Below are 16745 nucleotides of genomic sequence, written 5' to 3'. Positions count from 1 at the left end.
TGATCTTAAATTCAAGTCTTTTATCATTATTTTTTATGAGATTTTTATTTTCAGTCGTTCATTTTTAGACTACTCGTTTCATACGTAAATGATGCCCAAAAATTATGAAATTTAGTTTTCAAATACTTTCAATAGTGTAGATCAAGTCAAACGGAGCCGATTGTCGATTTGGAAGCTGCATCATTGAAAACAACTTGGTAGCACGGAGGCCTCCGATAGTATACCAGCCTAGCTCTCTATAGCGCTACCGATAGTATACCAGCCTAGCTCTCTCTATATATATATAATATGGCTAGAATGCTATTGATAGTACGGGGGTAATGTTTACTATCAACTTTTTAAGTTTTCTTTGATACTTAGAATTTAGTGAAGGGTTGGTAGAATAGCAATAATTTAAGGGTGAAAAGATTGATAATAAACATTATTCATTTAACTACCGATAGTATAGCCACTAAAGAAAAATTGAGATTTAACGACGTTCAATTATTGCCACCTAAAATTCAAAAAATACTGTAAAAACTATTAGTGGCATTAAGATTTTAATGCCACTTATACTCATGTTGATAAATCTTCTACCGATATTTAAATAGATTGTCATTAATGTGAAGTAATTAGTAATATTAAACAAATGCCGTTATAGAGATGACTATTACCGACATTATTTAAATGCTTGTATTTTTTAATCATTTCTGACACTAATAAATGCTGATAACTGTTATTTAATTTGCAATATTATATAAATGTTAGTATTCTATTATTGATTCCAGCATTAATAAATGCCGATAATTCTATATATAAATATTTTTAAATTATACTTTTAAACAAACAAAAATAATATAAATAATAATTTGCACTATCATATAATAATTAAATTTTATCATAATATTTAAAAATAATACAATTTTATTAAATAATATGTGATCTCAGTATTTCTGTGTAATAAGTAACCTATGTTATACAAAATAAAATAATACAAATTATTTAATAATAAGCTCATTCGCAATTAAATAAATAAATAAGTTAAAATCTTGCAGTACATTCAATATTTAAAAAAGTAACAAAAGAGTTTCAAATTTTTCTAAACACAAAAATAGTAATGCATACACAAATTATATCCAAATACAAAAATGGTCACATGACGTAAAATAGTTTGCGAATATAGCAAAATAGTATAAAATGATTTATATTTTCTTGAATTCCAAATGTGTCCTTACTTGTACTGAACCTGTAAAAAAAGAACATTTTTATTTTAAAATTAATACAATATGCTTTTCTTTGCAAATGGCTATACAATAGCTAATGTCATGTCCAAATATCATGCACTATCTAGTAGTAATGTCTAATCATTATGTTTAATTATCATTACCCAAATTAACGAGGACCAACACAAGGTGTAGTCCTGACTTGCGCCATGCCTAATGGCCCGGTGGTAGTCAACATTCCCCCACTAGGAATAAGCCTCTCCCACGACAATCCACTTCGGCGTCCAATCTCACACAGGCGAGCATGATGTCACGTAGGCCAACTTCGAAGTGCCGGCTTGTAGGAAACGATCCTTACAAACTTGTGCGATTAAGGACAATGGCAAGCAAGTGTGATCAACAACATAGGGATCTCATTCATCATGTCTAAAACATGGTATGTCATTACAATATCACAACTTTGAATTCTAGTTATTCGACTAAGTCAAATACAACAAGATTAAGTTTATACATTGCTACTACCATTCAATATGTCATTTGTAACTTGTCTACAACAAGTATGTTCCACTAAGTCATATATGGTCTAGGAGACACATCATTTGTCCATCCCTAACATGCTTTCTATTATTGCATAAAGGGAAAACACTATTATCTACCATTTAGAATGCAAGTCCACATTATATATCTCTACTATATAGAGGATGAAAACTTCTACATGTAACATGTATGTAGCATGTATCCAAAAATTTCATTATATTATATCTAACATGAATATGTATGAATTCAAGTTTTAAAACAATGTGGAAGACACTGGGGGAGTTCACTCATTTCGGTAAGGTCAAACCCACTGGATACCCTTTGAACTCTTTCGTTTCCACGAACGAAGTTGTCCTTGAGAATCCTAGCACCCTAACAAAAATTCTAAGAGGGTTACAAGTTTCTAACAAGCTTCTCACGAAATTCACCAAAAACCTTACCTAAAATAGATAGAAAATACCTTAGACCAAGAAGAACATGTCCAACGCTCTAATCAAGGCTAGGAAACTTCAATTCTCACCTAAAAGAGAGTTTCACAGCCATCAATTGGTCTCCAAAAGTCCCACAACAAAAAATTCCAAATTAAATCCTAGTTTTCTCACAACTAGGTCTAATTCTACAAATCCTCACAAATTCACAATCAAAGGTGGTAAGAAGATTACTAATCTTATGGAAAGCTCCAAACCAAGCTAAACCTAAGTTAGGGTCGGAGATTAATCCTCAACTAACCTCCCTTCTTCTCTCCAAAGCCTCATTCGAGGTCCACAAGACAAGCTTCCATGGAAAGGAAGAAGAAAAGAAGATCAAAACTTCAAATTGGAAAGACTGTGGGAGGAGAATTCAAGAGAGAAAGAGAAGCTTACCACTCTTCCTCTCAAGCACCGGCACAAGGGCTGAGTAAATGAGGGGTGAAGGGCATATACAAGTTGTAACAATCCCCACTAAGCCCCTTAAAGACTCATAAATTGCAACTGCATGAAATTGCATTCTGCAGCATTGAGTATCGGTACTCAAATTGAAGTACTGGTACCCCGCAGTTCCGATACAAAATGCCCAGTCCTGCAGAACCCGTACGTTGGAATTTCAGGTTTAATACTACGTTCCGGTACCAGCCTGATGCAATACCAGTACTCAACCCAGTACTGGTACTCCCAACCCGGTTCCTCAAAACCCGAGAGCTGCTGATTTTGGCACTCTATAGGGTTCTGGTACCCCACTTTAGTACCGGTATTCAACACTAAAACCTGCAGTTTGCAGATTTTGATGTTAGGAACCCTTTCTCGCGCCTAAAAGACACCAGAAACCGGTCGACACTCAACTTACAACTCTCAAAACATTCATAATAGTTCAAAATATTATTCCTACACTAGAACCTTGCAAATTGTTAAAGTTCAGTGTACTACAGCTATAGTCGGATTAAGAGGTTTAGTCCACATCTTACATATAGGACTATTCCAAATCCTAACGGTATCAAATTCCTCCCCCCTTTAAATCTTGACATTCTCATCAGGCTCAAGCATACTTACAAGCACCATGCGATGTAAGGTTCGTCTCACTAGCCTTGACCGATCTTGTAAGGAGTCGCACTCCACCCACAATGGTCGTCAACCGGGAAGCTACGCTCTACCTGTTGTAAGAATTACTCTAGTTCTAGTATACTTAACCCCTCTTAACCTTTTGGGCCCAACCACTACCCAACATGCTATGATCGAGTTAAGAGATTTAGTCCATATCTTATATATAGGACTATTCCAAATTCTAGTGGTATCACATTCCTTCCCCCTTTTGGCCTTGACGTTCTCGTCAAGCTCAAGTATACTCACAAACACAAAGCAATGTGAGGTTCATCTTGCTAGCCTTGGCCGACCTTATAGGGAGTTGCGTTCTACCCATAAAGGCCGTCAATTGGGAAGTCACACTCTATCTGCTATATGACATTGGCTGAGTCGAAACTCATCTCACACTTTCGACTAGTGATTGACTCTGATATTAACTATGACACTCTACTTTTCAGGGAGTCATCTATCCTACAACTACTCTAATTCTAGCACGCTTAACTCTCTTAACCTTTTAAGCCTAGACACCATCTCAAATGCTATAGTTGGCTTAAGAGGTTTGGCCATATTATATCTTATATATAGAGCTATTCCAAATCCTATGGGTGTCACATCTACCAACTCAATAATACCAAAATCGGCAAAAAGAAGATGATACAAAATAATGAAATAATAGAAAATATGCAGAGATCCTTGACTTTGGTTCTTTAACAAGGAAATGCTAAAACTTTTAGTTTCGGCAATTAAACTTCTAAACTTCATCACATCATTTAATGTCCCGTCCTCCATAGAAGATATTAATTATACAGCTGTTTTAATTGCTTGTACCACACGTAATATTTTAAAGTTTGAAAACACAAATAAATTTTATTTCATCTAGTTAATATCTGGAAAAGATAAAATCACAGATAGATTCACTCTGTTTTTCAATTCTAATACTTAATTATTAAACTATTTTTTCTCTACTTAAATTATTCAAAATTGTGAGTAAGATATATGACCTAAACAACTATTCAATCAATAACATTGCTTAGAAGAGTAACATATTAATCTATTTTAATAAAATCTAGAGGGTCTTGTCAAAAAAAGTTATAAGTTCAGAAATTTATTTGTAAAAATGCAAAAATTTTGAAAAAAAAAAAACTATCTGTATACTCTGTTTCACGGCATAAATCTTGCATTCCCTGATTCTAAAGTAAAAAAAAAAAAAGATTTTTAGTAGTTTTTAAAAAATTGATAAAATAAATAAGTAAAGCTTAATTTTTGAGAGATTAAGATATAAATCTTATACATCCATTAATTAGGTGTATATAACATTACTAAAAAAAATAATACTAGTGGCATGTCGAAAAATGTATTTAGATCTTATATTCCACTCATCCAATTAATGGAGTGCTTTTACTTATTACATAATATGATAAAAAAAAATTATAACTAAGGCTCCGTTTGGATACCTCTAAAAACATAGCATAGTTAAACTATGTTATGCCGGTAGGAAAATAATCCTATGAAACGTAGCATAGTTAAACTATGCTATGCCGATAGAAAAATAATCCTATGAAGCGTTTAGAAGAAAAAAAAATAACGTAATTTTTGGAGTATAGTTATACTATACTCCAAAAAATGGAGTAAACTTACAATCCACTTTAACCAAAGGAAAAAAATTCCACCATTTTGGGCTCCCAAAGATGCATCAATTTCTACATTTTAAATTTCAACATAAAATTTTAAATTTCAAAACTTAAAATTTTAAATTTCAATTTTAATTTTGATTTTAAATTTCAATTTTCAAATTTCAAATTTCAAAAAGTTCAAATATCAAATTTCAAATTTCAAATTTCAACTTTCAAATTTCAACTTTCAAATTTCAAATTTCAAAAAGTTCAAATTTCAAATTTCAAAAAGTTCAAATTTCAAATTTCAAATTTCAAATTTTAATTTAATTTTTAATTTTTAATTTTCAATTTTCAAAATTTAAATTTAAACTTAAATTTTAAATTTTAAATTTATAAATATGTAAATTTATAAATTATTAAATTTAAAATTTAAAATTTTAATTATAGATTTTTTAAATTTCAAATTTTAAAGTTTAAATGGTATACTTTAAATTTTAAAATTTAAAGTTTCAAATTTCAAATTTTAAATTTCAAATTCCAAATTTCAAATTTCAAATTTAAAACATAAAATCTAATTTAATTTTTTAATTTTAAATTTTAAATTTTAATTTTATATTTTGAATTTTGAATTTTAATTTTTAAAATTTTATTTTTAAATTTTGAATTTTGAATTTTGAATTTTGAATTTTGAATTTTGAATTTTAAAATTTTAGAAATTTAATTGTTATAAATACTGTGAAATTGTATGATCTGTATCCAAACAACTTAAAAATGAAGTTGTGAAATTTTTTTGTAGTTACAGAATTCCGTATTTCATTTAGACCAAAACCATAGAATAAAAATTCCATGAAATTTTTTAACTATGCATCCAACATGGCCTAAAAGTGAATGTACAAGTAACATTTATCACACCCAAAGTGTAGAGGGCCCTTTCAAAACTCCCCACTCCTAAGGAGGAATTCTATACTATCACACTTGCACCACGTCATCAATAACAAATCAATCGCATTCCTTCTTTTCAAACAAAAGTACAATAAAAATATTTTTTTATAATCATGATGAGACATATACTCCTAAAAGGAGATACTGTGAAATTGTATGATCTGTATCCAAACAGCTTAAAAATGAAGTTGTGAAATTTTTTTGTAGTTACAGAATTCCGTATTTCATTTAGACCAAAACCATAAAATAAAAATTCCATAAAATTTTTTAACTATGCATCCAACAGGGCCTAAAAGTGAATGTACAAGTAACATTTATCACACCCAAAGTATAGAGGGCCCTTTCAAAACTCCCCCCTCCTAAGGAGGAATTCTATACTATCACACTTCACCACGTCATCAATAACAAATCAATCGCATTCCTTCTTTTCAAACAAAAGTATAATAAAAAATATTTTTTTATAATCATGATGAGACATATACTCCTAAAAGAAGATATTTGATTGATTTGTTACGCCACGTTATTAATATACTCGTTACATTCTAAAACTTTTCCCCTCCTAAGATGAGCTCATAAATTGGGGGAGCTGTTAGGGGAAGTTATTGCCGACTCCATGTGTACCTGAAATTCTAAGCAACCTTCTTAAGCCCCAAGCAGGATCTAAAACGGTCCACACTCGCGCCCCACCAAACCCGGTCTCGACTAAACTCCTTCCCATCCCCACCACCGACTTGGCATCGCATTACCTGAAATTGCAGACGTGGCAGCGCACCACCTCACCACGAGGCCACCCGTATCGCCCAAAATTCCTCTCTAGGTCCCCGGTGGGCCCCACTCCGCGCCGCGGGCCCCACTTGCCCCTCCCAGGCTCTGTTCCCATATTTTCTTTTATAACTCCATTAAAAAAAATAAAACATAGGTTTTTTTTTTTTTGTATTTCGCCCTCTTACACAAAGTTATTTTCACAAATAGTCTCACTAATTTTATAATTATAATTTTGACTCTGTTCACGCCACATAAGCGCCATTTAAGCGTCACGCAGGCAGAAATAGAGGGAGTGGAATAAGTTGAATATGATAATTTATTTACCATGTCCACCGTGTCTAATATATTATATATTATTTGAGCGCGGAATAAACATAATCACTAGTTCACCTTATTCAACTTACCATGTGGCGTTGACATGTTGCTTCTGTGACAAGAATAGAGCCAAAATTATAATTATAAAATTAATGGTGCTATTTGTGAAAAAAAAAAAATGAGAGGCCAAATACAAAAACGACCCCTAAAAAAATATTTTTTCAAATACTTTTCTTCGAAGTCTATTTTATTTAATAATATTATAAATGGTAGTCAATACTAAATGGTTTTCGGTATACAAGTAGTTCCGAGTATCGATTTTTTGAGAAAAAAATATAGGTGAACGCCTTACTTTTATAATTTTTGCAAATAGACATGAAGTTTTAATTATTATATATCTAGACCTTCTAAATTTTGTTAAATAGTTTAATAGATTCTTCATTTCAATCAAAATTACGCTATTATGATATCTTAAAATTTTAAAATACAAAAAATATGTTATATTCTAATATAAAAGAAATAATAAATATGAAAAGTAGATTCGCTATATCTTTCAATCATATGCCTTTTATTTAATTATTACAGACAGAAGAAAAAAAATTAAGTTTTTTTTCGTTCTTTGAAATTATAAAATTATGTGTGAAGTATACTACAATACTTATTCAAATAGCAACTCTGCCGAAGTAGAGAGGTCAAGTAATATATTTGATAAAACTAGAAGAGAGGTCAACTAATATATTTAATAAAATTTAGAACGTTTCAATGCTATAATTTAATGTGTAGATAATTGTTTGCAAAAAAGAGAGGGCTAAAGTTCACGGCTCGATGAACAATTTGTTCAATACCAAGTTAATGGTGTTTATAAATTTTTGATTGTTGGATGATGAAGATTTGAATAGTTAGAATAATAATAGTCCTAAATATTAAACGATTAGTTGGCTCAATGATATGATCTAAAGAATTAAATTGACTAAAAAAAAATTTTAATGATAAAATATTTATAAGCCCTAAGTATTTTGTATGCTTTTAAAAAAGTACCGTAGCGGAACTATGAATTTTAATCATTTATAATTTAAAAATATATATTATAAAACTAACTTTTTGATGCCCTAATAGCATTACTTAGTTAAAAAAAAAAAAAACAATAAAGCATATGCCGCTCTTCGAACCAGCTGTAAATTCTTTCCAACCACCAATGACAACCCGACACGTGTACCATCTGCCTCTTTATTATGTGGGAACCACATTTAACCATATTTTATTAAATAAATAAATAACACACTTCCATTCTTTGGTGCACAGTGTACAAATACACTCCGTGACTCTTTTTCTGGAAATTCGACACCGCGGGTACGATGATCTCATAAACCCGAAACCCGTTTACAGTATATATACTTTTTTATAATATTTATTTTTATATATTATTATTTATTTATATGTGTATCTCGCTGCACTCTATAAATACTTATTACCATTTAATTTCCCCCTTCATTACGGATCTCTCGTTCCATTCCTCTCTCGTTTGCACCTCCCTCTTTCTCTCCTTCGTTCTCTCCACCTCCGGCTCTCTTTCCATCGTCTTCGCTCTCTCTCCTCCTCTTTCTCGAACCCTTCTCTCTCTCTCATCGGTTTCGTTCTCGAGCTTTTTGGGGGCCTCGTCCATGTCGAAGTCGATCCTCGTCACCGGCGGTGCCGGGTACATCGGGAGCCACACGGTTCTCCAGTTGCTCCAGGGCGAGTTTCGCGTCGTCGTCGTCGATAACCTCGACAACTCCTCCGATATCTCGATCAAGCGCGTCGCGGAGTTGGCCGGGGAGTTTGGAAAGAACCTTTCCTTTCAGAAGGTATGGATTTGCGTTTCCTCGATTTGAAACGAAGGATTCATGTGCTCGATTACAGGTTTTCTCGGTGTTTCATGGGGATTTCTAGGGTTTCTTTTTGACGATTTTGTTTGGTTTTTTGATGAAATGGATTGGGTTTGATCGAGAATGGGAAGTTCTGTGGTTTGTTCCACATGTTTGATGTGGTACTAGTGCAAGCGATTTTCAGGTTCTCTAATTTGAGAAAGATATGCTTTCTGATTGAAATTTAGCTGCTGATTTTTTTGGTAATTTTGGGTTTGTTGCTCAATAACTATTGCGAATCATATTCCCCTGTTTCCTACTTTGGTCGCTTTCCTTATTTTATTATTTGTGGTTTGAAAAGTTTTCCCCCCTTTAAACACGGTTATTTCTGAGCGCTAATTTTGCGACTAATTTTGCTATTTTATTTACTTTTTTAATTTTATGGGCCAGACCGATGTGGGAGCACAATTTTTTTGCACAATTCTATGGCTTATTTCAAAATGCGAGAAATGGATTAAGGGCATGTGATCGTATTGGGAGCAATAGCATCCTATTTTGTGAGTGAAAATTTGATTTGAGTTTTGGGGAATTTGTGTTTTTTTCTTTTCGAAAGTTGAAATTTAACTGCTATTGTTATTTATTAGCGGCTTTTCTTACAAATGCATATTGATGTTTAATAACCTGAGTAGCTGCTTGCTTCTTCTTTATTTCAGTTCATAGGTTGAACTCACGATAGTGAATGTTATGTGGAATTGACTGATGGAATTTGTTTGGTGGTTGCAATGAAATCTCTCTGCTTTATATTTCCCTTGTTGTTGATTTTGGATTTACACATTATTCATTTTGGAGAGGTCCAAAGAATTGGTGAAGTGATGGTTGCTCAACTCATATGGATAAATATGCGCACCACAACTATCGGAGCATATAATTTCAGCTTTTAGAAACTAAGCCTTATTTGTCTAGATTGATACTTGAGGAGAAGTTCATGAGATGAATAGCTGCTGAATACGTACCATCCTGCCTATGAGCACTTAGTATTCCTCTTTTGCAAATTAGAATTTCTCATGGATTCTGAAATTGACAACTTACGAATTTGATTTAATAATTCATAGTTACCATTGTCGCAGTCAAAGTAAGTAATAAGTTGCCAATTTAGATTGTCTTTGTTGGATTCTTGCTTGATTGAACATTATAAGGTAAAGCTTTCTGAAATGCCCTGAAGGCAACCTAAATCGCATCTTCTGTTATGATCTAGTTTTAGAAGAAGCACTCGTTTAGCTGACACTTATTAGGTACATATCCTATAGCTATCGTCTCCACAGAGGTATCAGATATTGGGACGTTGAGTTTACAGGGGGCAATCAGGCAGTTCTTGTCAAGCTTGGGTCGTGTCATTTAGGTTTCACGACACTGGCTGTCTGCCATATATAGTCCATTAGCGGATAAATTGTTAAGCATGAAGAGAGAAAGAAAGGTGCACTAAGGTCTCAAGACTTTGTGACCCTTTCCCTCTGCTGTCAGACTAGGATTTGAGGATAACATTAATGTTTGGACCTTTTCTTGTATGAAGATTGATCCATAATAGAGGTCTAGTAATAAAATTTGGAAATTACTAGAAAGGATCAAAATTACCCAACTATATTACCTTGTTTGTGAGTTTCAATAAGAAATGATGGCTTGCTAATGCATTGTTCTTGTAGTATAGTCATGATTGGAATCTATAACAATGTCTTGGGAAGATAAGCCTGTCTTAAAATTCATTAGACTAACATTATTAATTCTGTAGCTTGGAAAGTTTCATGGATTGATCATAACCTTTCTCCATTTTCTTTCTTTCGTTTTTTTATTTCCTTTTTTTATGTGAGAGAGAGAAGGGGGGAAGATCAGAATTTTATTTATCTTAGACTGGGATCTAGGATTTATCATGGTAAGATGCGCTTTAGTCGTCGAATGATTAGTCATGATAATGTTGAACTATGATTACCTGAGATCCTGTTTTAACCTTTAATTATCGCTGTCCTACATAGATAAGAATAGTGAAATGCAGTAGTTTTTATTGCCGATAGTTATTTTCTTGCCTGATTTCCTATATCTTTTGGTGCATACATTGATTTTTTTATTTTTAAATACAGATGCATTTCCGCTTGGTGCATTCTGTTTAGTCATTTTCTCATTTATATGTGGTATGATTTTGTGCTGTTCTTTTGTTATTAGCTTTCCTTGTTCAAAATAAATATATATACCGGACAAGAAGCACAACTTTTCGTCAGTTTGCTTGTTCCTTTCTTTTCATATGCTTTATAGTCCATACGCTAGTTTTCATTATCAGGACTTTTCCTGCCTTAGTTTCCTGATAGATACTTTCCACTGGATAGCGTTCTTGAGACTGAAACTAAATATCTCAAGTAGCACTATAATTTTAATAGACAGTATGGTGTATAAATTCACAGAATGCTATTTCCTGTGCTTTTTTATGTTCGTCGGTAGGTCACCCACCCTGTCGCTATCTGGAAATTAAAATACACAAGTTTGAGATTTCTAAATTGATTTCACCTCATTTATGCTTTGCAGATTGATCTTCGAGATAAAGATGCGCTCACCAAAATTTTTTCTTCGACAAAGTAAGATTTTTTTTTTTATATGGATATAACTATGTTTTTTTATGACTTTATTCCTGCAAATGTTGGGAATAGATTTGTTTGCTTGCTAAATAATTTCTCTCGTGACATGCATTAGAATCATTGTCACCTCAAAATTGGATGTTATGCAACCATTTGAATCTTATGTTGAAGCCACTTTCCTTCTGCATTTTTGCAAAATTTTCTGGCATGTTTAGAAATCTCATAACTTCGAGTTGCAAATATTGTTTTTGATATTTTCATATGTTACTTCTATTTCAGTTCTAATAGAATAGGCATGTAACATTTATATCACAGTTTTGAAAGAAAGCTTAGTTATTGTATAATGCAGTACTTAAGTGGTAGATTGCTCCAAACATTTCATAGACTGTTTTATTAGACACATGCTGCATGATATAAAACTAATTACATGTGGCAAAGAACCATGTAATGATGTGTAGAACGAATTGGTATGGTGTTGAATAAAGGATGTACCATGCTCTGCAATTATTTAACATGAAAATGTACAATGTATAAAACTAGTTACATGTGGCAAAGAACCATGTAATGATGTAGAATGAATTGGTATGGTGTTGAATAAAGGATGTACCATGCCCTGCAATTATTAAATTGGGCTTTTTTTTGTAGTAATTGAGTAAAAGTTTGAAGTTGTACCCTTTTTATTAATGAATATTAGGAAGAATGGCAAGCGAAGTTAGCTTGTTCGTCCTTTCTTATTTGGCAATATTAGATGTAGAATGCAGAAACGAGTTGAACATGATCCCCAAATTGATATTTTCCCACCTTTCAAACCACAAGCTATGGGCTAGATTTGTTTCTTTAAAATATCTTACAGATAGTTGGGTGGAGCTAGACTTCTTTTCTTTTTCAAATATCATAAACATCTCTCAGAAGAACTTTCTGATTTATCTGTCTCTACAGGAATAAATTCATGTTAGTTATTTGGTTCTTGTGAAAAGCCTTTCTTNAATAATTTGCGCCGAATGATGTTCTTTTAGTTTTAATGACTTTTCAGTAATATAGTAACAAATAGACCACAGATTTGTGCACTATGTACATTATTCACCCCTTTACATTATGAAATTCTATATATTTCTCAAGATGTAGTATTTGGTGAACAATTCCATCAATGAAAGCAGAAACATTTTGAAACGATTTAATTATTTTCTTAAGAGAACTTGTTAGCTTTCTGCCAGATTTCGGGAGTAAGGAAACTGATGTTAGTAGCTAGCCTCGGTATTTACTCGGTATTTATATAAAAACTTTTCGGGGAATAAAACATGTTGTGCATATTGGCATAAGAGGAGCAGATGATCTAATGTGGCTCAGCATTGTGGATTAGATAGATATAGGTGTTAGTGATCAATGTGTCTTGATTCTAAACTCTCTTCCTACTTTCATCAATTGAACTGCTTGCACTGAAATAATTATTTGTTGTGACTGAATTCTTTTGCTGTTTAGGTGTCAAGTAACTTGTTACTTTTTGAATCCTTTCATTGCAGGTGCGTGATTACATACATGTGGTTGATTTGGCAGATGGACATATTGCAGCCCTGCAGAAGCTTTTTGAAGACTCTAGCCTAGGTTTGCTTCAATTGAAGTAAATCATATTTTAATTTTTTGTATTGGCTGCTACTTTTTACTACCAAATAGTATATGGGCAGAATAGACTGTAAGGATGTGAAAATTGTTTTACCTGAATATCTGATAATGTTGGAGTCATGATGGCCAGAGGTAAAGCTGACTAGTGGAGAATCATGACCATACACCGTGTTGATGATTAAAAAGAAATGAATTTTGTCATATCTTGACACATTGGACAAGCAAACGACACACATAAAAGAGGACTTACCAAATTTTATTGCAATGTGCATGCGAAGAGGTTCGTACAGAAAGGCCTTTAGTCTTTATTAGGATTTAATTGTGAAGTCTGATTGTGAGTATGCAGGACAAACATGGATGTAGTGTTCACAGTTCATACATTGGTATACATGAATGTGTTACCTATGTATGTTCTTTGTAGTGTATATAGGCTTTTTGTTTATGACGTAACTAGTTTAACTCCTATGGATAGATTCTCTAGAAAATGTTCAAGTTAACTATTTTGTGGATTCCTAGTTGAGCGAGCGAGCAAGCTTGTTTTCTTTGCTTATCCAGGTTGTGAAGTATACAATCTAGGAACTGGAAAGGGAACTTCTGTTTTGGAAATGGTTGCAGCATTCGAGAAGGCTTCTGGGAAGGTACTCAAATGATCCAACATAATAATGCTATAATCGAAAACCATCCTATTTTCCACATGAGTGTGTGATGAACCTTAAAAATATCCGGCATTCACACCAACATGCAGCAATTGGTGTTTTGCTCTCACTTATTTAGCATCTGATGTCAGCTATTTTTTTTTAAATCAGAAAATCCCTTTGGTCATGGCGGGACGACGGCCTGGTGATGCTGCGATTGTTTATGCGTCGATAGCTAAAGCAGAAAAGGAGCTAAAGTGGAAGTAAGCTATAAAGCATATTATATAGCTTTAGAATATACTAGAGAATCATGTCATTATTATATTGATTTTAACTTTTTTGAGCATCTGTTCCCATTTTCATTTTGTAGAACGAAATATGGGATAGATGAGATGTGCAGGGATCAGTGGAACTGGGCTAGCAAGAACCCTTACGGATACTGTGGGTCGCCTGATAATTCTAACTGAGGAGAGGATAACAATCATAGATGAGAAATAACTTCACCTTTTTTCCTCCCTAGTATAAAAGGAGATGCCGCTAATTCTTGGACTCCCCCATGTATAGGCGGTATAGTTCCAGCTAATATCATCATTATTAGTAGATGTGATGCTCCCTCATATATAGGAATAAATTAAATAAATATGAGTATGTATGTCATTCTGGGAGACCTTTTTTATTTACATATATAAATAAAGGTTTCTTTTCTGTCTCCTTAGTCTAATGTATTTATTGTTGCCTTAGTTTGATGATTGTATATATAATATCTCCTCCAAATGGGCTGGAATCGAATTGCTACGAATGTTCGGTTGGTTGTTTTGTTGGCTGGCTATTTTTTGTTGACTGCTGCAGTACTTTTAATGGAGGAAAGATGCTGGAAGCATGACCTGGTGACCATGTGCTAATTTTGCTAGTATTAGTATGGGCCATGGCAATTGGTCCTTAGTTGACCTAAAATTTGGCTGGCGGGAACGTCTCTGACAACATTATGTGGTTGCGCATGGAATCTTGCATTCCGTGGAATTTAGCAGAAAAGGTGACCATCCTTTGATGATTTTCAAATGTGGAAAAGGCTTATGGCCGGTTCGATTGGAATTTGGAATACTGTTCTTTTGATTTTGGATGCTATGAATTTCCCTGCCAAATGGTGCTTGTAGAGGGACGCTACTTTTTGGTTTGAGAGTCATTGAATTGCTATGAATTTCCCTGCTAAGGGGCTGTTTGATTAAGCATAATAAAGCTCAAATTTCATCACTTTTTATGTTTGTTTTGGTATAAGGGGTTCGTCGAAAGTGAACCATCGAAAATAGTACTTTTAGAAAATAACATTTTATTGTTTGTTTGATTTGCAAAAATGAATATGAAATTCACCGGTTATTTGGTTAATGAAAGTGAATATGAAAATTATTTTATAAAAATGGGCTAGTAAAGTGAGTTATAATTAAATCTTATTTTTTTAAAACGAAAAGCTTAGTTAAGAGGTTATATTTAATTTAACTGTAATTTTTTAATTTATTATCAAGTTGAATTTCACTTTAAATTTGAATTAAAATTATGATTATATTTTGAATTTTATTTGTGAATTCAAATTCAACATAAAGTTTTTAAATTCAAATTTGTGACTTTATATCTAAATTTAAAATTAAATTTTTATTTTTATTTAAATTTGAATTCTAGAATTTAAATTTAAATTTAAATTTAAATTTTGAAATTTAAACTTTAATCAAATTATTTTTAGCTAAGAACTTTAATTTGAACTTTGATTCAAATTGCGCATATAAATCGCTTGTTTATATTTTCAACTCTATATATAATTAGGTACCGTTTGGTTTGCAGATAACGAATTAGGTGATAAATTTTTTTAACCCTGGGATAGGCTGCTATTCTAGGATAGTTAGGGATAAAAGTAAAATAGTGTTTGATTTGTAAAATAATTATTTCTAGGAATAATAGAAATTGTGTTTGGTAAGTTTATTGGAATAGGTAAGAATAGTGTCAAAAGGTGATAGATAATTTTGCAAATGCTAATTTGGCCCTCAGCTTTATCCAAAAATATTTTGCAAGTTACACAACCAAGTAGATGTAACATTTACCTTAACAAGAGAATATCTTATACACATGATTGTTGGATTAAATTTTTTATTAATTTAATTTCAGCATATTAGAAAGTATGATAGTAACAGATCCTGAAGAGAAAATAATTAAATTTATGCACTTCAAGTCACTGTTAAATAAAATTAATATCGTCAAATTATACAAGAAGGTTGTTAATTACATCTAATTCAGCATTGTAACAAAGAACAATGCTACTTAATTACATCTATACAGAACCAAATAAAGTGAAGGTATACAAGAAGGATGTTTTTTTTTTTAATTTGAGAGATAGGTAGTACGCTACTCCCTTCATTTATTTTATTTAGAAATAAACTTAGCTGAAATGTGAATCAACTAGGATTCGATCTTGGGACCTTGGGTACTAACCACCAAACCCTCTGCCACTTGCTCTAGTGACGATCGGTTATACAAGAAGGATGTTAATTACAAAATTCCAAAGGCAAGAAAAGATGAAGAAGAGACATTATGTTGAAAATTATCAACTATTCAACTTATATAATTACCCGAAACCAATTTTTCAAATTAAAATGACTTTGAGCAATTCAGGAGTGCAAGTGACAATGCAACTAGTTAAAAAAAATTATGATTACTTGGAATTTAACAATAAAACAAAGTAGGTTCAACGTGAAGACAAGATAAAAAACTAGATAAAGCAAATTACAAAGCGTGTTGACACAAATTTGTAAAAATTACATCATTTCCAATATAACCTCCTATCTATTGTTCCACAAGTGCTCTATATCATAGTGCAAAGGGCGTCGCTTCGCCGAGACTCATCTAGGCCAATAGAAGGTGTTGAGTCATCATTTTGGTCATCTGTGGGGAATTGGTCCATTTGCATGTTGAAGTATCTATCGGTCCTTTGGTGCCTCTTGATGAAATTGTGTATCACACAGTAGGCAATGCGACATTGTACGTTGTAAGGAAAGGGTGTTGTTTATCGCAGCACCTTGAACCGTCTCTTCGGGATCCCAAAGGCT

The 16745-nt window shown here is 32.6% G+C and overlaps 1 protein-coding gene across 1 annotated transcript; it reads left to right on the top strand.

Moving 5' to 3' along the window:
* On the top strand, positions 8436–14368 carry LOC109717105 (UDP-glucose 4-epimerase 5-like). The gene is made up of 6 exons (XM_020242779.1): positions 8436–8777; positions 11349–11398; positions 12903–13000; positions 13574–13656; positions 13825–13916; positions 14024–14368. The coding sequence occupies exons 1-6, from the start codon at positions 8595–8597 to the stop codon at positions 14118–14120; spliced, it is 603 nt and encodes a 200-aa protein (XP_020098368.1). The 5' UTR covers positions 8436–8594; the 3' UTR covers positions 14121–14368.

This window comes from Ananas comosus, linkage group 11, assembly GCF_001540865.1.
Source record: "Ananas comosus cultivar F153 linkage group 11, ASM154086v1, whole genome shotgun sequence".
Lineage (NCBI taxonomy): Eukaryota > Viridiplantae > Streptophyta > Magnoliopsida > Poales > Bromeliaceae > Ananas > Ananas comosus.
Note: the sequence above shows the minus strand (reverse complement) of the source record. Positions and strands in the feature narration are given on the sequence as shown.

Excerpts from the sequence above, each read along its gene's own strand:
- LOC109717105 (XM_020242779.1), top strand. The coding sequence starts at position 8,595 with ATGTCGAAGTCGATCCTCGTCACCGGCGGTGCCGGGTACATCGGGAGC. Across the intron at positions 11,399-12,902 it reads AAAATTTTTTCTTCGACAAA|AATCCTTTCATTGCAGGTGC; the intron begins GTAAGATTTTTT and ends TGTTACTTTTTG. Across the intron at positions 13,917-14,023 it reads GAAAAGGAGCTAAAGTGGAA|AACGAAATATGGGATAGATG; the intron begins GTAAGCTATAAA and ends TTCATTTTGTAG.